Source organism: Penicillium verhagenii, assembly GCF_028828195.1.
Source record: "Penicillium verhagenii strain IBT 33310 chromosome Unknown utg000012l_segment0_segment0, whole genome shotgun sequence".
NCBI lineage: Eukaryota > Fungi > Ascomycota > Eurotiomycetes > Eurotiales > Aspergillaceae > Penicillium > Penicillium verhagenii.
This window is the reverse complement of record NW_026643176.1, coordinates 155460-176825: the sequence shown is the minus strand read 5'-3', so window position 1 is coordinate 176825 and position 21366 is coordinate 155460. Positions and strand designations below refer to the sequence as shown.

The window sequence follows — 21366 nt, the reverse complement described above, 5'->3', positions numbered from 1 at the left end:
ACCGATGAAACTAATCGGCACCAGTGGAAAGGCCAGACTCAGCCAAGCCACGAAATTCGGGTAACGCGATTTCTTGGCGCTGTCAATGCTCTCGGACAAAAGCGAAGATCCTACTATTTTGGGGGAGCGAAATTGCGGTGCCGGGCCCAGTGCACGCGCCAAACAGAGAAGTGGCTGCATTTCCCTGCAGTTTCTGCATAATTAAAACATAATTCATGTGTGCTGTACTCTGTACTGTATCACGATTCAACATGAAGAGGCTACGATCGACAATTGATCGATTGGCTGTCTTGGAAATTTCCCCCCTCAACTCTCTCCGGATTTTCAACCACTTGAAATATTGGCGGATGGGTTTTGGTATACTGTTGGAGTCTGACATGGATCTTCGTAATCCACAGTTGTTTGACCCGTTTGACCCACGCGGGAAGCGATGTGATATCAACATTGAAGGGTCAAATGCTACTATATTTATGTAGAAGTCAACATTTCAAAGAAAATTGTTTAAAATAGAAAATTCGTTGCGACATGAGATGTCTTTAATTCCTTCTTATTCTATTTTGTGTTTCTCGTATCTGATCACATCACAGGTTTTCCTCATCCTCGGCTTACTAGAAAAAAGCAGGGGTCACTTGGTGGCGTTAGTGGCGTTTTTATGGCGGATCTGAATCTTGATACCCGCTATTTCTATACATGCGTATGCTTCGGGATAAAAAAAATTAGAGGCAATGAAGTCCGTTACGATATTTAATTTGTAACTTTTGAAATGTTTTTTTTTTTTCGTTTTTCTTCTTGATTATCATAGGCTGAAGAATTCACCTTTGGCCACCCGGTGGAGATCAAGGGCCACAAATGCATATTGCGCGGACGGGCTTGGCGGGTGTTTGAACATTGGAAATGATCTCATAATGTTCTTTGTTACTGGCATCTTTTTGTTACCACGCAAATTCTGATATACATACATCACCAATTTTATAGATTTGTAGATCAGAATACATACTACTTGATCCTTGATCTATTAACATATTAATCTATCAAGAAAAAAAAAAAAAAAAAAAAAGAAAGAGGAAAGGAAAAGAAAAAGAAAAGAGTCCCGCATAAATGGCAAGACCCACTATCTAAACTGGCCCACTTCTGGGTCTCACTTTCCCAGGGTTCTACTTCTCGTAGCGATCTTCGTGGTCTCGATCTTCCCCCCAAGCTTCCAGATGTCAATTTTCGATTCCTCTTTTCCCTACTTGCACATTCGTTACTGGGGCCTTGAATCCTTCGTTTTTTTTTTTTTTTTTCATTTTCCATCTCTGGGTCAAATTCCCTATCTGAACACCCTATAACCTCTCCATTTCATCCCGTATACCTAAATATCATCATTCAACGGTGCTCTCCTCGGTTGATCCGCGGAGCCTGCACAGTAATCCCCCACATTCTTTCGATCGGCCTGGTGCCATCATGTCAAACACTACGGACGAACACAAGACCTTCCACCCTCAAGAGGAACACGAGAAACGATCAAATTTTGAACAGGTATCGCCTGCCTCCGACGATGACACCTACGTGAACGAGCATCCTCATGAATATACTCACGAGCATGCTGCTAGCCCGGGTCATGACAATCAGCTACGAGTTGACACAAACATCAATGGCCATGACGGTCCCCCACCCATGAGTACGCCTTCTGCTCGTCGTGAACAGGCGACGCGCCTCGAAGATGATTTGTTGCTCCTGCAAGCCGAGCGCGTGGTGTCTCGGTCAACGCAAGGGCCCGAGGATGGGGACGGCGAGTCCATCAGCCGGAGAGGCTCCCGTCGCACCGAGATCATCGATGAGTTCGATGAAGCCACCAACCCACTACACGAAAAGGCCGCCGTCTATACTCCCCCGGAGCGCCCCAATACCCAACTCTCTGCTTTCATCAAGAAGTTACACCAGTCCAGCTTCATTGTTCGCTATTTCACCTATATTGCCCCCGTCGTGGTGCTTCTGATGATTCCTCTCCTTATTGGTGCCCTCGTGGTTCCCGATGCCAATGTCGGTGGTGTACGATTAATGTGGTTCTCGATCTGGTTGGAAATCTTCTGGTTGACACTCTGGGCGGGCCGTATTGTTAGCAAAGGTTTGCCTGCTATCGTGAGTCTTGTTGCTAGTATCTTCACCAATAACGCGAAGAAATGGCGAGATATGGCCAAGCAGTTGGAGATTCACGCGGCTCTGTTCTTATGGTGGTTGGGTGTGGAGATTTCCTTCTTGCCCACCATGAAAAACCACCACGTGAACGGGAATACGGGTACGCGCAGCTGGGAAAGCACATTCAACAAGATCATTATCGTGATCTTTGTGTGGACTATTCTGAATCTGATCGAGAAGGTCATCATCCAGCTGATTGCGATCAGCTTCCACCTGCGCACATATGCGGATCGCATCGAGATCAACAAGTTTCAGATTGGCAGCTTGACCAAGCTATATGTTTGGTCTCGAGACCGCATTGATGAGGAGGATGAGGCTTTCCATGAGAAACCGGCCGAGGAAACCCCTGTTGGAACAAAGACTCCTCTGCATTATGCTGGCAAAGCGCACAAAAAGGCTGTTGGAGTGGCCAAGGGCGCGGCGAAGAAGGTCGGTAACAAGGTTGGCGACGTTGCCGGCGCTGTCGCGGCGGACTTTACTGGTCGAAAGACGAGCAGGAGCAATGACCCGTACCAAGTTGTCTTGGCCCTGTTGCGGTCCACGTCTGGTTGTCAGGTTCTTGCACGTCGTCTGTATCGGACTTTTGTGCGTGATGGGTTCGACACTGTTTTCTCTGGTGACTTGAAGGAAGCATTTGAAAATAGCGATGAGGCTGAAGCTGCATTCACCATGTTTGATCGCGATATGAACGGCGATATTTCAATGGAGGAGCTCGAGGCCGTTTGTGTGGACATTGGCCGTGAGCGGAAATCCATCACTGCTTCTTTGAAGGACTTGGATTCCGTCGTGTCTAAGCTCGACAATGTGTTCATGTTTTTTGTCATTGTCATTGTTCTCGTGGTATTCTTGTCATTGATCTCCACATCCGCTGCTGGTGTTTTGACCTCGGCTGGATCTAGTATCCTGGCCCTTTCTTGGTTGTTCACGGCTACAGCCCAAGAATTTCTGCAGTCAGTCATCTTCGTGTTTATCAAACATCCCTTCGATGTTGGTGACCGTGTCACTATTTATGGTAATGCAGGTGATTCCGGCCTTGGTGATGATTATTTCGTCAAGGAGATAACCCTTCTGTACACCGAATTCAAGAAGATGCAGGGCCATGTTGTCCAGGCACCTAACAGCTATCTCAATGGCCTGTTTATCCTGAACCAACGACGCTCTGGTGCTCTAGCCGAGGCAATTCCCATCATCATCAAGTACGGCACTAGCATTGACCAAATCGACGCTCTCCGCCAGCGCCTGTTGGAGTTTGTGCGCAGCGAAAAACGAGATTTCCAGAGCAACATGCTTACCGAACTGCGCGAGGTGACAGAAAACTTCTCTCTCACGCTCAACATCGTCTTCTTCTACAAGTCTAACTGGCAAAACGAGGGTCTCCGTCTACAACGCCGCAACAAGTTCATCTGCATGCTCATGATCGCCCTTCAGGAGATCGGCATTGAGGGCCCACGCATGAACCTCCAGGGCGCCAAGTATGACTTCCCCATCCACGTCAACCACAATCAACCCATGGTCGCTCCGACATTCCAGCGCGAAGAACCAACTGAGGTAGATTCAATCCCCATCGGCGAAGACTCCGCCTCACTCCAGGACAATACCGCCTCCACCAGCGGCAGCGCTACCCGGCAACATTCCATCTTACGCAAGGGGATGAACACGGCTGCGGCCCGCGCTCGTGGTGCCTCCACTTCACGCAAACATGTTGACTTCTCCCTCGGAATGTCCAATCTATCCTCGAACGACGTCATGGGCGATGTCTTTGAGGACCGCACTCTACGCCTGGATAACGTCGTTCGCAGTGCGAACCGTGAAGCTGCCGAGCGCCGTATGCAGGATGTCGCGGAGGAAGAGGAAGAACTTCGCAGTCGGGCTTCGTCATCGCAGCATCGTCGGCCTTCGAACTTTAGTGGGCCGTCGCAAGAGCCCCGTCTGTCTACCGATGCACACAGTTATCGTAGTGGAGCTTCGTCTACTCGGAACCGCTTCTTCAGGCACCGCAGCAGTGTTAGTCGGGATCATGAAGATATCGAGCAGGGCCGTGTTGGGTCTACACCGCCACCTCCACCGACAGATAAGGACGATTGATTTTGGTTCAAACGTTTGCCCTTGTCGTGATTTTTCATTCGAGATGAAATCTTGAATTTCTTGAACATCTATCTTTTTCAGCGCTTGTTATATATTGTCATACCTCATTGTTAATTTTTGCATCGAAATGTTTACATTAATTTATATGTCCCAAAACCATTAATCCAGACATCTGGAGATGATTATCGTCAGCCTTGAAAGAACATTGAACTTTGGAATGTATTAGTTCAATTCAAATGTTGATTACGCTTAATACATGTAGTACTATACATGTAGATTGATGTGGATGTTTTCTACCTTTGATTCCAGATGTCAGTGATCTACATATGGATCTCCACCTGGGCATTGATTGCTTACGTAGTATATTCCAGGATCAATGGGTCTAGTAATCCACATTTGCATGCTAGCTCAAATTATCTACTGGTCCAGTTCAATGTTTACACCGCTTTCTTTGCAATTGATTCATAAATAAGAATGTCGATAGAATATTTGAGGATTCTTTGGCAGATTGATTGTGATAAGGGAATTGGTTGACAATGACTCCATTCCCACTTGAACCACCAATTCCAGGTGTGGCATATAGATTTCGACTGTAGATTGAGTAAGGGGTAGATTGAGTATACACATGTGCATACTAATGTATACTGGGCAAGTAAGTTTTGTCCCTGCATTTGATTGTCACATTGATAGTCACCCCCGCATTCCACACACAATTCTGAGCTTTAAAAATAAGCGAGAATGTGGTGGAAAATGTGAAATTGCAATCTAAATAGATCTAGAAAGATAAAAGTTCTCTTACAATCCGAGAAACATAGAAATAGACGAGTTTGAAATACGCCTCCAGTTTTCGGTGGATGGTTTACTAGTAGTGACCGCCACTAGTTATTGTTTTCTTTTCGATCAGTCACGAGCAAAGAATCGGCGCCCCACTATTTCCTACTTTCTTCCTTCTCCTCACAACAACTCTCAAGAGTTCCTCCCCGTCAATTATTCTAGACTCTTTCCCTTTTTTCCTCCCCTATCTACAATCCTCTTTCAATATGACAAGAGGCGAGGTATGTCGATATTCCCCTGACGAGTCAACGCCGGACCCGATGTTTACCTGGGCTCCCCCCCCCCCCCCACGGGTTCCCCCTCTCCTGAACCGTGAAAAACATCACACCAGTTCCACGGCCAGCCCCAACACTATCAGTATCGGAATCTCCAGCACCATATACTAACATAATCAATTCATTAGATCTGCCACCTTCACATCGGCCAGGCTGGTGTTCAGCTTGGTAACGCCGCTTGGGAGCTGTACGTTTCTTCACCGCTTCTTGATGATCGTCGGGCATCATTCTTACGGAATTTTGATATAGGTACCTCCTCGAGCACGGCCTTACCCCCGATGGACACTTCAAGCCGGAACTTGCCGACGATGTTACCCAGAACGGTTCCTACGACACTTTCTTCACCGAGACCGCCGGCGGCAAATATGTTCCCCGCTCTGTCTTCGTCGACTTGGACCCATCCGTACGTTTGGTCTGCGAGCGAAAGCAGTATAAGCTGGTTATCTAATTCGTTGGATACGATAGCCAATTGACGAGATCCGCACCGGTGCCTACCGTCACCTCTTCCACCCCGAGCAGCTGATCAGCGGCAAGGAGGATGCTGCCAACAACTGTATGTTCGGAAGGAACTGGAGAATACCCATTGATGCATATATCTGGAGTAGTTAGACTAACAGGATCACAGATGCCCGTGGTCACTACACCGTTGGCAAGGAGTACGCTGATAACGTGATGGACCGTATCCGACGTGTCATTGGTATGCGAATCCTTCATTGGTTCCAGCGGATGGCCCGAACTAATTGGATTCAGACAACTGTAGCTCCCTGCAGGGATTCTTGATCTTCCACTCCTTTGGTGGTGGTACCGGTTCTGGATTTGGTGCTCTTCTGCTTGAACGTCTTGCCAGCGAGTATGGCAAGAAGTCCAAGCTGGAGTTCTCCGTTTACCCTGCGCCCCAAGTGTCTACTGCCGTTGTGGAGCCTTACAACGCCGTTCTGTCCACCCACAGCACCATTGAGAACGCGGACTGTACTTTCCTTGTCGATAACGAGGCTGTCTACGACATCTGCCGCCGTCACTTGGATATCCCCCGCCCTGGCTACGATCATTTGAACCGCCTCATCGCCCAGGTTGTCAGCTCTATCACTTCCAGCTTGCGCTTCGACGGTGCGCTCAACGTCGACTTGAACGAGTTCCAGACCAACTTGGTGCCCTACCCGCGTATCCACTACCCTCTGATCTCCTACGCCCCTGTTGTTTCTATCAAGCACAGCTCCCACGAGAGCTTCAAGGTCCAGGACCTTACCACTCAGTGTATGTGTTTTCAATACCCATCCCTCCTTGGCCTGCAATCATGATATTAATCTCTTACTAGGTGTTGAGCCACACAACCAGATGGTGGTCTGTGATCCCCGCAAGGGTAAGTACATGGCCGTTGCTCTGCTGTACCGTGGTGATGTTGTGCCCCGTGACTGCAATGCTGCCGTTGCTGCTCTCAAGGCCAAGGATACTTTCAACTTGGTTGAGTGGTGCCCCACTGGATTCAAGCTGGGTATCAACTACCAAAAGCCCGTCCGTGTTCCCGACAGCGAGCTCGCCCCCGTCGACCGCTGCGTCAGCATGCTCTCCAACACTACCGCCATCGCGGAGGCCTGGAGCCGTCTGGACCACAAGTTCGATCTCATGTACTCCAAGCGTGCCTTTGTTCACTGGTACGTTGGTGAGGGTATGGAGGAGGGTGAGTTCTCTGAAGCTCGTGAGGATCTCGCTGCCCTCGAGAAGGATTACGAGGAGGTTGCTGGCGACTCAATCGACGAGATTGACGAGGAAGCTGAGTACTAATCAACTTGGTTTCCGCTACCGAAACTTCCCTCGCACATAATGCCGTGATCCTTTCTCTTGTCAGAATATATCTCCCCCACCGGCCCTTGCGCTTGTTTTTTTTCGACACCCCCCCCCCCCCCCTTTCCGTTCGAGCTAGCTCTTTCAGCGTTACATCCTTTTATTCCACGCCACAATAGGTCTTTAATGACATAAAATTCAATGAACCTCTTATTGAGTCCTGTTTTTTTGTTTCTTTGGTAGTAGGCGCGAGCTCGAAATTGTACTAGTAGAGATGGATAGAAACCAGCAAAGAAAACCTTGGAAGCGTATTCAATGTTACCCTAAATAAGTCTATGTATGTGTTCTCCAAAACGCCGATCAATGCCAGGTCAAACCAATCCCGGGGTCAATGCAAATGCAAGGGCAATTGCAGCAATCACACATGTGCATCTGTGCATCTAACACAGCTTCGCCACTTCCGTCTCCTGCAAGATGCGTAAGACCCGCTCGTATGTCCACATGGTGACCGCACTTGCCGGCGCAGCCTTAAGCAGACTGACTGTCAGCCCGCGATACAGCCCCCGTAGGCCCTGAGTCCGCAAAATCATTGCGATAGACCGGGCCACACCCTCATACTCAGGAATGTTCCGATGCACATATCGCGTCCGCGTCGGCCCCTGAACTTGCAACCTCTTCCGCACAAGATCCAAGGGGAACACACCCGTCTTCGCAAGCACACTCGCACACACACCCGCCGCCGCATCACCGGTTCCGAAGGGCATTTGTTCCACATTGGCCATTATAGGCCGGAACCCCTCGTATGCCGTAAAGAATAATCCCATGTACGGCACGATCTGGATGATGGCTGCGGAGCTGCCGCGGAAGAAGCCTGATATGCCTTCATGGCGGGCGATTTCAATTATCGAGGCGCGGAGGGACTTGTATATCTGTTCAGGACCCTGGGCTGCGAATCGGGTGCGGAGGAGATCGAGGGGGTAGGTTATTGCTGTGGCCATTCCACCGGCTGCGGCGCCTGCCACGAAGGATTCCGCTGAAGGAGGGAGACGGTAAGGGAGCTCGGCGAGGGCTTGGGTTGCTGTTCGGTATGCGGTAAATTGGAGTGCACCGTAGCAGACGTACATCATCTCTGCGGGAATGTTTCCTTTCCAGAGACCCTGAACGATTGAACAATATTAGTATCCATAGCTATTGCCCGGTATCCAGTCAAAACTTACTGTGATGCCTTCTTGTCGCATGATGGCTCGCATAGTCGACAATGTCCCCTTGTACACAGGGCCCTCGATTGATTGATGACTGACCGGATCCGAAAGCGAGTGAACCTGCAACTGCAGTCGGATCTTGACGACATCGAGCGGCGCAATGCAGAACCGGGAGATTAGTCCAGCTATTCCGCCGGCCATGACTGTTTGTAGCTTTGTACCCTCATCTTTGAGATGTTCTCCCCCTGCTGACATTTCTTGGTAGGCTGAGTGAGTTATGGGTTGGTTGGAGAATCCATGATAAGGGTAGGGAAAGGTTGGTGAATTGTTAGTTGTTTATGTCATTCTTTTTTTCTTTTCTTGTTATGGAAATTCCGGGGGCAAAATTGCGCGGAATTCCCAGTCGCGAATTTGGGCGTTTTTTTACGTAAGTCGGCATTTGACGCCTGAGGTGTCTTCTCTGTATACAGATAATTATATAAACACCGTGGGAGCGTTGACGAAGGTTTATAAAGGCACTAAGATCAAAGTGAAAGTTCCTTTTCATTTTGGGGTCTTGGGTTCAGTCTCATATCCTTTGCATGAGCCGGAGATGTGGGACCATGTTGGACAAGTCAAAGTGTAGTACATAGGTGGATATGAACCTCGAACCCTGAATCAAGAAAGATTGGGGAAAACAACATCATAATTCATTGATAAGCAAGTGACTTGGAAGTAAGAGAAACAACAAAAATGGGCAGGAAGACCCGTTCATATTAAAAAGTGCATGTGCCATTTGCTTTTGGACATATTAGACAAGCAGGGACTACCTCGGCTTGTATAGAAGTTGCTATGTTCTCCGAGGTACCGACACCCACGCGGCCGAAGTTCGGGGAAAGCACTGGCCAAGCACTCCCCATGTTTCCGCGGGCTTTAATGATCTCTCCAACTTTTGGAATTCCCCCACATTCTCTACCAACTACCCCCCGATTGTAAATTATCAATGCGTGCCCCTCCCTCACTACTTCGACAACTCACACGGGGCCTACCGGGCCCTGCGCCGCAAAGAAGCTTTGTAACATCGGCCCGACGGCTTCAGGTCAACTATGTGAACACGCTTAAGCAGTCGAATCCCGCTTTACAGCCAGAAGCCGCCAACTCAAGCCTGCAGGATGAGGCATTGAAGACACCTGAGTTGTCGCGTGAATGGTATGCGACCCGCAATGGAGGTAGTGACCTGAAGCCGTTCACTTTAGAGGTTACGACACCAGCGAGCGCACAGGAGACCCCACTTGGAATATCCTTTGCAGCTCCTGGTGTCCCAGAGAAGTCTTTAGAATGGGCATACCTTCGCGATCTTTGCAAATGTCCCCAGTGTGTGGACCGTCATTCAAAGCAGCGGTCTTTCCGCACAAATGATATCCCCGCCAACATTCGACCACGCCATGTTAAGTGGGATGGTCAACATTTAGAGATTCAGTGGGCCACTGATACCCCTGGTGCGAGTCCAGATCATATGTCGCGATGGCACCATAGCTACCTTCTTAATCCCACGATCAACACCCACAGCCTTGTCCCCAGATCCAAGAGGCCCACAATTTGGGACCGCAAGTCTATGAATAAGCTTCAGCACTGGGTCTCATATGAAGATTACTTGACCGATAACTCCAAAATGGCTGCCTCGATGCGAAATTTACAACGCATGGGCCTCATATTCATCAAGGATATCCCCGAATCCCGCGAAGCAGTTGAGAAGATTGCGACACGTATGGGCCCACTACGCAACTCTTTCTATGGAATGACCTGGGATGTGCGCACAGTCCCAAAGGCCAAAAACGTGGCGTATACCAGCCAGTTCTTGGACTTTCATATGGACTTAATGTACATGAATGAGCCGCCCGGATATCAGCTCCTGCACTGCTTGCAGAACTCTTGCGAAGGAGGCGAGTCGCTATTTGCCGATTCTTTCCGCATCGCCGACATTATGAAGCAAGATCGCCCTGAAATGTACAATGAACTCACAGAGCGGACTTTGGGCTATGAGTATGTGCATGAAGACCAGACCTATTACAACCGCCGACCCGTTTTCGAGCTAGATGAAGAAACCAAAATCCTTCGACACGTCAACTACTCACCTCCCTTCCAATCTGCTCTTCCGGTTGACAAAAATAATTCATTCTTGCCACTTAAGCATGCCTTGGACTACTTTACAGAGATGCTGGGGCGTAAGGAAAATGTCTTTGATTTGAAATTGAACCCGGGCGAATGCGTGATTTTTGATAATCGTCGTATTGTCCATGCGCGTCGCCAATTCAATACAGCGACTGGCTCACGATGGCTGGCGGGCGCTTATGTGGATACGGATGCTTTACTCTCCCGCTTTGCCGTGACTGAGAGGAAATACCCTGATGTATGGCGAGATACGGATCCAATGATTGGAACCCAAAATTGAAAATGATCGTGTCCGCGAGAAAGCTGGATCTAGGGATGAATTTACAAACAGAAAGAACAGACTCAGTGCCTGTGACTCGACTATGAACAAGCCCGACCCAGAAGATGGAACGAGGCGCCCGGATTGTTATTGGATACATGCTATTGATGTGTATTCGAGTTGGAGTTGTACAAATCGGCATGACCTGGATCATCCCTGGATGCTGTACATACTAGGCGAGATGTAATGCATATTCCACCACTTTTCTCGAACAAATATTCCAGGGTTTCAATGGCAGATCCAACTTCTTCAATGTTCCACAACTATCGTCGGATCAAATCTGGCTTGCTCAAGGTATATCCCCTCTTAACCTCTGCGTTAGCCTGGAGCTGGAGAATGTCTATCTGGGAAGGCTCGAAGTTCATTTTGCAACTCCCCAGAGCGAGGCAGTTGGGCCCATTATGGTGAAGAATTCTCTCTGGGACTGGAAATTGTGCTTGTGGACCTACTATGTTATTCAACGTACTATACCTACTACTAGTATCCCCTTTCTTGATTCATGTACATCGAATGAAAACGGAGGACATACCGCATTCTCCGGGATTTGCGAACCATTGGTAAACAGCTCCGAACAAAGGTTTGAATTCAAGAATTATTCGCACTGGTATTGGTAAAGCTGAAATTGAGCAAAATGTCATATCCTATTGTGAGATCAAGATTGAATGAAGTAGCCCAATCAATAGCTATGACCAGGCTGCACGATCTCAAGGGTGGCCGTGTCTTCCACTGGCTCACAGGGCACCAGAAAGATGATATCTCTGACGTTCGGCATAGAAGCTGCAGAAGGACTCTGCAGGTGCCAAAACATAACTGACTAGTTAGTTAGTAGCATTGCTGACCAATAAGAACTATAAGGCTTAAGGTTGAGTTGAGGTCTCCAAAGCTTCCAGAGGTGATGTTGAAGCCTCTCCGAGATGCGTGAATTCTGCTACAGCAATATTGATCATAACGCGATAAAAATCTATATCACCATGAAGATGGATTATGGCTATTCAAAGTCTTGGACAGAATTCAAGTAACTACTAGATACATCTATTCACACTCAAGTTTAACATGAACTGATTACATTGACTTCGCATTTTGAAATATCTTTTCATACCATAGAAAAACGGATATCGTCATGGTGATCCATCCGAATGTAGTTCTCCACAGGTTTCATGGGTATCATACCAGAGCGAACCACCTATTTGCTGACCGAGTAGGCCACCAGGTAGTTAGGGTCACTGTTAATCTCCTCGCGAACCTATATCTGATGATTAGTAATGTCACTATAGCAGGGGGAAAGGGGGGAAATCATACAATATCCAGACCACCGACCAGTTCTCCATCGACCCAAAGTTGGGGGAAAGTGGGCCATTCGGCAAACTCCTTCAAACCCTGTCGCACGTCCTCATCGGCCAGAATGTTGAAGAATCCGTACTTGACACTCCGCTCTCGGAGAATACCTACCAACTGTCGGCTGAAACCGCATTGCGGCGAACTGGGTGTTCCCTTCATAAACAGCATAACGGGTGCAGCCTTAACCAACTCGGCAAGACGAGCGAAAAGCGCTTCCTGGGACTGCTCGGGAGTGAGGGTGGACTCGGCAGCAACGGGGGTCGCGTTCGCCGCGGGGCCAACGGCATCCGTCGAATAGACAGGGGACTGGGTGGCCATCAACGGACCATCTTCACGAGGAACAGCAGAGAGAGGAGGGGGAATGTGAGCTCTGTGGCCACCATCGATGGGGGCAGCGCCGTTTCCGCGACCGGCGTGTTTCTCGATGGCGTCGCGGACCTTGATGGCGTCACTACCACTAATGGATTCCAGAATCTGACCACTGCGCAGGCAGACGACGAATGGAACAGCAGAGACATCATACTCCTCTGAGATGTCAGGCAACTCTTCAGCATTGATGCTGATAAATGAAATTGTGGGCGGGGCTGTAGCGGGGTACTGCGATGCGAGGGCGGAAAGGACGGTGCGCATCTGGGTGCAGGGTGCGGCCCATGGGGTGTGGAAGTACAGAACGACCAGCGCAGACGGAGAGAGAGAGCTCAAGTGTGCGGCGAAGTCTTCCTCGGTGAGGACTTCAGTGAGGGCGGACATGGTGAATGAGGGGGGTATATGGGAGGAGGATATTGGAGAACAGGCGGGATTCGGGAAGAGAACCCTAGACGTCAATATATGTATGGCTGGGGAAAGGCAATTGGATAGTGGATTATGCCAAGTAGGTATGCGATGGACGAATCAGACTCCTCTAGAATCAGCAAGATCGTTGTAAGCGGGTTCTATACAGAGGATGAAGATTGATTGCGTGACGAGGCGAATTTTAACGGGCGATCCTCGTTATCAGATCTTGGAAACCGGAACAGGTAATTTACACGATACAATCCGGGTATTTTTTTTTTCAAACAAACTGGCTGACTTTATCGGTGCCTATCAGCACGTGACATCCCGCCTCAATTTGAGCATCTCGCCGGAGCTTGGACTTTACTCTTCACACCGGCAGTCAAAATGACGGGAGAAAACAAGCGCAAGCGCGAGGAGGACGCCGAAACTGCTCTGGATACGGCAGACAATGGAAATGGCGTGGCCCCAAGACTTGCGGCGACGAATGGCTCTACCTCACCACCTACTACCTCAGATAACGCTATGAACGGCGATGAGAATCGTGATGCGCACCATCGCAAGTCGAAAAAGAAGCGTGTAGACGGCGAGAAGATCAAATACCCCGGCTTGACATATGTCGAGGGTAAGTTGCAGTCGTGTATTCGTATTGCTGATTTGCAAGGATTGCTTCTCTACTGTTTTGCGGACGGTATCGCTCCGCAGTGGATTTCCGTGAAGCATTCCGGCCATATGCGCAAAGTCGTTGCACTGATGGTACCTGGACTGGAGATTGGCATGTTTGACGGCACCATCCCATTGCAGCCCATTGAAAACAGCAAACAGAATCCTGAACCATTAGACGAGACCGAGAAGACCGCCGCCGACGAAAAAGCTGCCGACTTCGAAAGATGGAAGCAGGGCCTTCCTCTCGAAGACCGATCCAATCGATTCAACCCTCGAACTCTTTCATCCGTTGATCTGCCTGAACCCTTGCGTCCTCTAGCCTACACCTTTCCTCACATCTGGCCTGTCAAGGCTCCCGGCGACACCAAATACAACAAGGTGCATTCGCCTCTACAAGCCATGCTGTTGTCCCAGGTACCGAAAGCCAAAGATGAGGCTTCTCGTGGCAAGGGAGCGCGCCCGGCTCGGGTCGACAAGGGTTATGTTGTGCAACGCACACCGATCACAGCTTTCATCAGCACATTGGAGCAATTACGCGAGAATGAATACACTATTCATCCTGCATTTTTCACCTCTGAGCAAGAAAAGGCTGCCGAGGCTGAGTCCCGACGAAGAAATGAAGAGTCTGAGGAGCATGGCTGGGTTGATTCTCTGGTTCCTAGCCTCGAGGCTGGAGACATACCAGATAATGAGATTGAAAAGGGCAGCATGACTGCAGGTCGGGATGTGCTGGCTCTCGATTGTGAGATGTGTCTCACGGAAGGTGGCAAGTCTGAATTAACGCGTATCAGTATGATGCGCTGGGATGGGGAAATCGTATTGGATGAACTGGTGAAGCCGGCACGCCCGATTATCGATTATCTCACCCGGTTTTCAGGCATCACAAAGGAAATGTTGGACCCGGTCACAACCACTTTGCCTGATATTCAAAAGAAGCTGCTCTCCATCCTAACCCCTCGCGCGATCTTGGTTGGACACTCCCTCAATTCTGATCTAACGGCATTGAAAATGACCCACCCTTTCATCGTGGATACGGGCATCATTTACCCTCACCCACGCGGTCCTCCCTTGAAATGCAGTTTGAAGTGGCTCACACAAAAGTATCTCAATAAGGCAATCCAGCAAGGTACGACCGGTCACGACTCTGTTGAAGACGCCCGTGCTGTCTTGGACCTCGTCAAATTGAAATGCGAAAAGGGTGAGCGTTGGGGCACTAGCGATGCTTCCAATGAGAGTATCTTCCGCCGTCTCGGTCGCTCCAAGCGTCCGAACAAGACATCCTCCGACGAAGCCCGGACCGGAGCAGTTGTAGACTGGGGAAATCCGGAGCGCGGCTTCGGGGCCCAGGCAACAGTTTCTATTGGATGCGTCAATGACGACGACGTTGTGAAGGGCGTTTCCGCTACTGTTAATGGCGATCCCTCCAATCCAGCTGTCCCAGGCGGGGGTGTGGATTTCACATGGGCACGCCTTCGCAACCTGGAACAGTTCCGTGGCTGGGCCACTCGCCTCCCAGATGCGAACAATGCCAACGAATCTACCGAGGTGGCCGCCAGTGCTTCTCTTCCAGAAGAAATGACACCGACAACTGGCACAGATGGTTCTAATACCCCCTCATTCGATCCCGCCCTTGCCGATGCAGTGACTAAGACGGTCGCTGATATCAATCAAATTTATGCATCGCTCCCTCCGTGTACATTATTTGTGGTTTATTCAGGCACTGGCGACCCTCGTGAGGTCAGCCGCCTTCAGGCAATGCACCGGAAGCATCGCGAAGAGTTTAAGGGCTCCAAGCCTTGGGACGAGCTCAGTGTGAAGTGGACCGATGTGGAGGAACAGGCTTTGAAGAAGGCATGTGAGCAGGCTCGCGAAGGCTGTGGATTTATGTGCGTAAAATAGTTCACGTTTTATTCTTCGATACCCTCAAGAGTTGGCCTTTTTACATCCCCGAATCATCATCATCCTACTTCAAATACTACATGTGTTAAGATGATCAGCGGACCCAAGTCTTGATCATCAGTTCACCGAAATTATTTCAAGTTCATCTGCCCGCCCCCCCCCCCCCCCCCCCCCCAAAAATCACAAAAACAAAAAATGCAAAGAAAGCAGGTTGGGGGCCTGCTTGAAGTTAATAAAGAACTCTGAACATTCGGATTTCGAAGTACCACAAGTAGACGCTACTCCGATGTAACTTGGCTTTTGTTTACTATTTTTCTACAAGATTCCAACATTGGCCATTTCCATCAACCTTCATGGTGATTAGCAGAGTTATCATCCATTTCCAATGAGACCGAAACGAGCAAAGAAGAGTGTTTCACGTAGCCTTACGCAAGGAGGGAATCTTCTAGTAAATCAGTTCTTGGCTAGTTTCGTCGAATAAGCTTATTTTCCTCTGCATAAAAAACATTGAAAATACTCTTACTTTGTGCTTTAAAAAGCAGCGGAAAGGTCTAGGTAAAACTCGACTTCTCTTTGACGTCTTTTGATTCTCATTCTTACTAGATAATGGCAATTCCCGGGCACTGGACAAGCCTTTGCATTTGCATTCAAATATAGGGAAACCAATGGGAAAAACCTATACTAAGGCTGTGACAAATATGTCAACCATGACAATCAATTGAAAATTCCAAATCCCTTGTCCCAGTGTTATCCCAACAATTCCAGTTTGTCACCACCAAGGCTGAAGCCTTACGACCTATCTTGACATACAATGTCACTGAAATCAGACCCCTTGCCAAAGTCTTGTCGACCTGGGTAAACTTGAACCCGAAGGTTTGGAATATTCCGACTAAATAGAATGTAAGCAATGCTCAACTCGGAGCTACAGCTCTAGTCACTGCTTGGATCATATAGGAGGCTTACTTCAAAAGGTCACAATAGCCGGTGCTTTCAATCTCAGTGAGAACTCCACTTTATGAATTGGCGTTAGCTTGTGATTTCCTGCAAATGTGGGCATGTCCATATTGGTCCATCCAAAGATTCAATGGTCAGTCTTTGTACGTACGGATGTGCCAACTTTACAACGTATCCTCCATTTCGAATTTCCTGAGAGTAGACGCCCCCATCGGATGTGTATTTGATCTGTAAATCCGGGAGTCAGATCAATTCAACCCGAGAACTTTGTAAGATTTGAATTATAATACATGGGAGATTGTCAGTGGTTGCAAACTTATGGAAAACGTACGGAAGTAAAATCTGCCGCGAAGGCAGAAGTATAAAGCAGCATAGCAGCTGCGAAGATTGACTTGGTCATTTGCATCTTGTTCCGAGGTGGTTTGGTAGATTCGATGGATGATGAAGAATAGCCTGAAGCAGAAATAAGTCAGTCCGGAGTAAGAAGAGGTTTAACAAGTTCTTTTATAAGTACGAAATCGAGTACATATAGCTTTCGTAGCGTGGAATGCCCCCGGGCTATTTGACAGCCCCACGGGAATAATCACTCCTCGTTAGATTAGCACTGTCACTGGACGGAACATTTGAACGGACGTTGTCCGGGAATTATTCTCAAGGTAAGCTTTACCCTCCTTTCAAAGTTAAGCCCCCGTGGAGGCTTTTCTCAACATGCAGAATGTACGATTTACCATATGATTACTAGATGAAATCGAACAACCTATCAACTGATGTTGGCGAGAGAAGTGTCCCTTGTGAAAGCAAAGAAAGAAGAATGTGGCTGCATAGCAGAGGTGGAATTTTCATTCGTTGGAAAATTGGCCCATAACGCGACACATTCCTAAACCCTGTGCCTATCCATCTTGTGGGTATCTGCACTGACTTGACAGAGCCGGTTATTCCTTCCCCACAAATTCTATTAGTCGACGCATAATGAATCCACTGGACCAGTCCATACCCTCCATTCCTAGGCGAGTAGAAGGGGTTGGCAGGTTTTCTTTTGCGTGATTTCAAAGTCCAGCCCGGCTCTGTAATATTCAATGTAATATTTATTGAAGAATAAACAACTCTCTCCAGATGTCGTCCTAGTGTAATGTAAACTTGAGAGCGATCGATCAAAAACCGGGACTTTCAAAGGTCAATTCTCACATGAGTACTGTCTTCAAATGTTCAAATTGATATTTTATGTAGTTAAAAACCAGAGAAAGATTACATCAGACCACTATACGTTTCTCCCTCTGCTTCCTCTTTCTCCTCGTCATGATACCAATTCATGTACTTTTCTTTTTCATTCTCCTCATGTGGAGCTTTGGGCTGGGACTTGGACTGATCTTTTTCTTCTTCCTCATCTTTGTGCTGATGGCCATGATGTTCAAATAGTCTGTCCACAAAACTCTCATGATGTGGCGGTTGTACGTCGGGTTCTGTACTAGATTAATGAAATGATTCGGATGTAGCAAGATTAATTTGCAAGAGTTACAAACTTTGAGACTGAGACATGTTCTGGAAGGTTCCAAGGTGAGGTTCAATGTTTGATTAGATATTCAAATATTGAGCATGTGGGTGTGTCCAATTGTTTGATGGAGGCCTGGGGGGTTCGAAGATTCGATTATATGCTCCCGCGTCTGTGGCTTTGCTCAGCACTCGTATTTGGAGGATGAGAAGTTGTTTTATGAATGTCTCGCTTGAGGTACAATAAAGATATATTAGTAGAGAACTAGACACGATGGGAATGATGTCAAGACTTCCAATGCGAGCTTTCAAACATTTGATTGATGCGTCCGACAGCATTTGAAGTGCGTGGAAATGTAAAACTTGTACCCGCTTACTATTTGAGTAGTAGGTATGATGTAGCGGAAGATGTGCGCCAAATGTCCGACCATAGACCAAAATCCCATATCTAATCGAACCTCGGTTCATGTGAGGCATTTGAGGAAAGAGAAAGAGAGATCCAAATTCCGCTTCAAATGTTGTACGGCCATGACGTCTCTTCAATGTTGGCGGCTGGTCCCGATAGGAAGCGTGGAACGAGACTAGACAGGCCTCAATTCTAATAGCCGATGGGCCGAGACCTTCATGACCGTGAAGCTTTCAAATGAATCGAGTACTTAGCTGTTTGTCCTTCTTCGGGTTCTTCGGGTTCCTCGGGTTCTCCGGGTTCTCCGGTTGTTCAGACCGTCTAGATTCCAGTCAAACCTTGGAAAAGAAGCTTGGAAGCACGTATTCAAAGCATTAACTTCAATTATTTTAATAATAATCTTAATATTATTATAATATATAAGGGGATTAGATATAGCTATAATATTCTAAAGAACAGGGAAGGCTTTAAGGATATTATTATTAATAAGTATCCTCAAGTGCTTGGGAAATACTGCTATACTTAGATGATTTCAAAGATAAAACAAACAGTTTTAGATCGCTCTCAGACTTCATTCCATCTATACGGTACTACCCGTTTATCCAAGAGTATCAAGTAAGGTATAGTAGACCCTAAACTCAGTGTTTTCGGAATCAAGAACTTATGGGTTGTTGATGCATCTGTGATTCCTGTCATTCCTAATTGTCGAATCCAAAATTCTGTCTACATGGTCGCTAAAAAGGGTGCGGATATGATCAAGCATACTCATCAGGACATATTCGTCTATTGATTCACAAACGTATATGATAATTTCTCAACATTGAAGCCCCAAGAAAATCATGTAGATCAATGTGAAGGGGGTTTTGATGGTAAAAAACTGTTTTTTTTTTGCCTTTTTATGTTCTGCCCAGGCGGATGTGAAACATTTGAACATTGAACGTTTGGGAAAGGAGAAAAGAAAAAGAAAATCTGGCTTTTTTTTACACTTTTGAATCGATAGGCTCTGAAAGCTGTCGCGTTCTGTTCCTTAATAACAGTTCCAAATTGTTGTTAGCAATATATTGTAAGTCTTCAAATGGTGAATCCCATTTTCCCCTTCACTCGAAGTGTACTAGTCTGTACAAAAATCTCCAAAGAAGATCATCTGTATCCCTCAATGCGGGTTGAGTGCATCTTCCACATGACTTTCAGTAAGTTCAGATTTCTCCCCTTTTGTAATCCGAGAGAGTCGACGCTGTTTGTTCTTCTCCATCATATGTTTTGCGAAAGGCGATTTCTCGCGGATTGCAGGTCCATTTCGGTAGAAATAGTAAATTGGCACGGTAACAACAACCGAGACGCAGGCAAGAATCGTTGTAGCGTTTGCGTAAGGATGCTTGTGCCCAATGTTCTCAAACATTGGCGTTGAATACATAGCTGCGATTCCTGCAAGAAAGTCGCGAGCAAAATCATTTCCTGCTGTAGCTGATGCTGCATATTCTCCATAGGCAGCAACCGTATAGTCAATGGAAGACTGATAGATCGAGTACTATAGAAAGTCAGAATAGAGCTTTTGGGTCTTTGATTGGAGTACTCACATTGGCGATGCCTATTACGGCCGTGAATATCATAGGAGCGATCCAAGGGATGTGTGGAGGACCCAGGCTCGTCCAAGCAAAACCAAATAGGCCAATTGGAAGACAAGGTATGACTTGATTCAGTATAAATGTAGCGTTAGGAATTAAGGATATGAGTGTGATATGTATAGGTTTGGGGACTCCACTTACCGTATAGTAACCACCATAAACGTGCTTCGGGTGAAACTGAATCAGATCCATTCTTTCGCCTTCTTTGTCTAAAAACATGAATTGAGGGTAGAAACGATAAATATGCAAGGAAATATCCAATGAGCAACCTGTGAAGAATAGAAGCTTTTAGCAGACGGACCAACGAGCTCGACTTGATCTGAAAAATAACGGAGAAAATCACTAACGGTAAAAAGGCAAGACTGATTTGAATTGTGCCAAAGCCCCATTGCTTATAAATTGGTTGAAAGCCTTGGAGAAATGTAAAAATTAAGGAATCGCTGAAACCACTTAACAGCGACAGCCACAAAACGATGGGCTCGGTGACGAGCATGACAAATGGCCGTTTCCATACGGCCCAAATATCACGCAGGGACAACGAGAAGCCGTGAATCTCATGTGGTCCCCATATGTTGACTTCTCCCGGCCCAGCCTTACGTTTTCTTTTTGCTTCCCTATCGAGAATGATGGTTGCTCTCGTTTCTGGCACCAGGAAGAAGTGAAAGATTTGGACGCACCCTCCAGCGAGGAGTTGAACCCAGAAAATCCAGGGTAATGGATGACGAGCTTCCACAAACCCACCAACAACAGCACCAACAACTGAGCCTCCAACGGAAGATAACACCAGGAATGCGACGGCATATTCTTGGTCATCTGGCTCCCACATGTCTGCAATTACCCCAAGAGTTACTGATCCACCGGCTGTGCTCAAGCCTCCAAGAAGGCGAACTACAACATATGTGGCAAAATTGGGAGCAAGAGCACAGGGCAATTGCCATATGTTGACCAGAAGCAGACTTAGCTGCTGGGTTGGCCATCGCCCAAGCTCTTCACTCCATGGGGCCCAAAGCTCACAGCCAAATGCGTACGCGCACAGAAATGTCAGTTGCGGGATTCTTGCCACTTGTTCGCTGACGTTGTGCTCCTTGGATATTGCTGCGACACCATTGGCATAAAGACTTGCGTTCAAATTCATCGAGATTTGGATACAGAACATCACACAAAGAATCTGCCACTTTCTCCATACAGGATAGCTGTATCCTAGAACATCATAAGCGGCGGATTCCGTGAGCTCGATCTTTCCATTTGAAGAGACGTTTCGGTCTTGTTTTTCATTTTGTAAGACTTCTCTGTCATCTGCAAGGGCTGCTATTCCAGAGTCTGAGCGAGAGCCATTTTCCTCTTGATGCGCGGATTCATCGTGTGTTTCCATATTGGAAATTAGAAGTTA

The 21366-nt window shown here is 47.6% G+C and overlaps 8 protein-coding genes across 8 annotated transcripts; 4 read left to right on the top strand and 4 right to left on the bottom strand.

The window, feature by feature from the left end:
- Positions 1 to 1446: 1446 nt before the first annotated feature.
- On the top strand, positions 1447 to 4266 carry N7466_010736 (Mechanosensitive ion channel family; the record flags this gene model as incomplete). Its single annotated transcript, XM_057170125.1, has 1 exon — positions 1447 to 4266. One exon carries the CDS (start codon positions 1447 to 1449, stop codon positions 4264 to 4266), a length of 2820 nt encoding a protein of 939 aa, XP_057015857.1.
- A 1040-nt stretch (positions 4267 to 5306) lies between these two features.
- On the top strand, positions 5307 to 7157 carry N7466_010735 (tubulin alpha chain; the record flags this gene model as incomplete). Its single annotated transcript, XM_057170124.1, has 7 exons — positions 5307 to 5321; positions 5504 to 5562; positions 5625 to 5778; positions 5841 to 5928; positions 6001 to 6072; positions 6126 to 6629; positions 6691 to 7157. 7 exons carry the CDS (start codon positions 5307 to 5309, stop codon positions 7155 to 7157), a joined length of 1359 nt encoding a protein of 452 aa, XP_057015856.1.
- A 440-nt stretch (positions 7158 to 7597) lies between these two features.
- N7466_010734 (thiamine transporter TPC1) lies at positions 7598 to 8614 on the bottom strand (the record flags this gene model as incomplete). The annotated part of the gene is made up of 2 exons (XM_057170123.1): positions 7598 to 8314; positions 8375 to 8614. 2 exons carry the CDS (start codon positions 8612 to 8614, stop codon positions 7598 to 7600), a joined length of 957 nt encoding a protein of 318 aa, XP_057015855.1.
- A 727-nt stretch (positions 8615 to 9341) lies between these two features.
- On the top strand, positions 9342 to 10790 carry N7466_010733 (putative Gamma-butyrobetaine hydroxylase subfamily; the record flags this gene model as incomplete). The annotated part of the gene is made up of 1 exon (XM_057170122.1): positions 9342 to 10790. One exon carries the CDS (start codon positions 9342 to 9344, stop codon positions 10788 to 10790), a length of 1449 nt encoding a protein of 482 aa, XP_057015854.1.
- Positions 10791 to 12012: 1222 nt separating this feature from the next.
- Positions 12013 to 12917, bottom strand: N7466_010732 (PICOT family protein; the record flags this gene model as incomplete). The annotated part of the gene is made up of 2 exons (XM_057170121.1): positions 12013 to 12072; positions 12129 to 12917. The coding sequence occupies 2 exons, from the start codon at positions 12915 to 12917 to the stop codon at positions 12013 to 12015; spliced, it is 849 nt and encodes a 282-aa protein (XP_057015853.1).
- A 408-nt stretch (positions 12918 to 13325) lies between these two features.
- Positions 13326 to 15503, top strand: N7466_010731 (RNA exonuclease; the record flags this gene model as incomplete). The annotated part of the gene is made up of 1 exon (XM_057170120.1): positions 13326 to 15503. The coding sequence occupies one exon, from the start codon at positions 13326 to 13328 to the stop codon at positions 15501 to 15503; it is 2178 nt and encodes a 725-aa protein (XP_057015852.1).
- Positions 15504 to 17702: 2199 nt separating this feature from the next.
- On the bottom strand, positions 17703 to 17993 carry N7466_010730 (uncharacterized protein; the record flags this gene model as incomplete). The annotated part of the gene is made up of 2 exons (XM_057170119.1): positions 17703 to 17917; positions 17978 to 17993. 2 exons carry the CDS (start codon positions 17991 to 17993, stop codon positions 17703 to 17705), a joined length of 231 nt encoding a protein of 76 aa, XP_057015851.1.
- Positions 17994 to 19504: 1511 nt separating this feature from the next.
- On the bottom strand, positions 19505 to 21348 carry N7466_010729 (uncharacterized protein; the record flags this gene model as incomplete). Its single annotated transcript, XM_057170118.1, has 2 exons — positions 19505 to 19879; positions 20278 to 21348. The coding sequence occupies 2 exons, from the start codon at positions 21346 to 21348 to the stop codon at positions 19505 to 19507; spliced, it is 1446 nt and encodes a 481-aa protein (XP_057015850.1).
- Between the last annotated feature and the right edge of the window lie 18 nt (positions 21349 to 21366).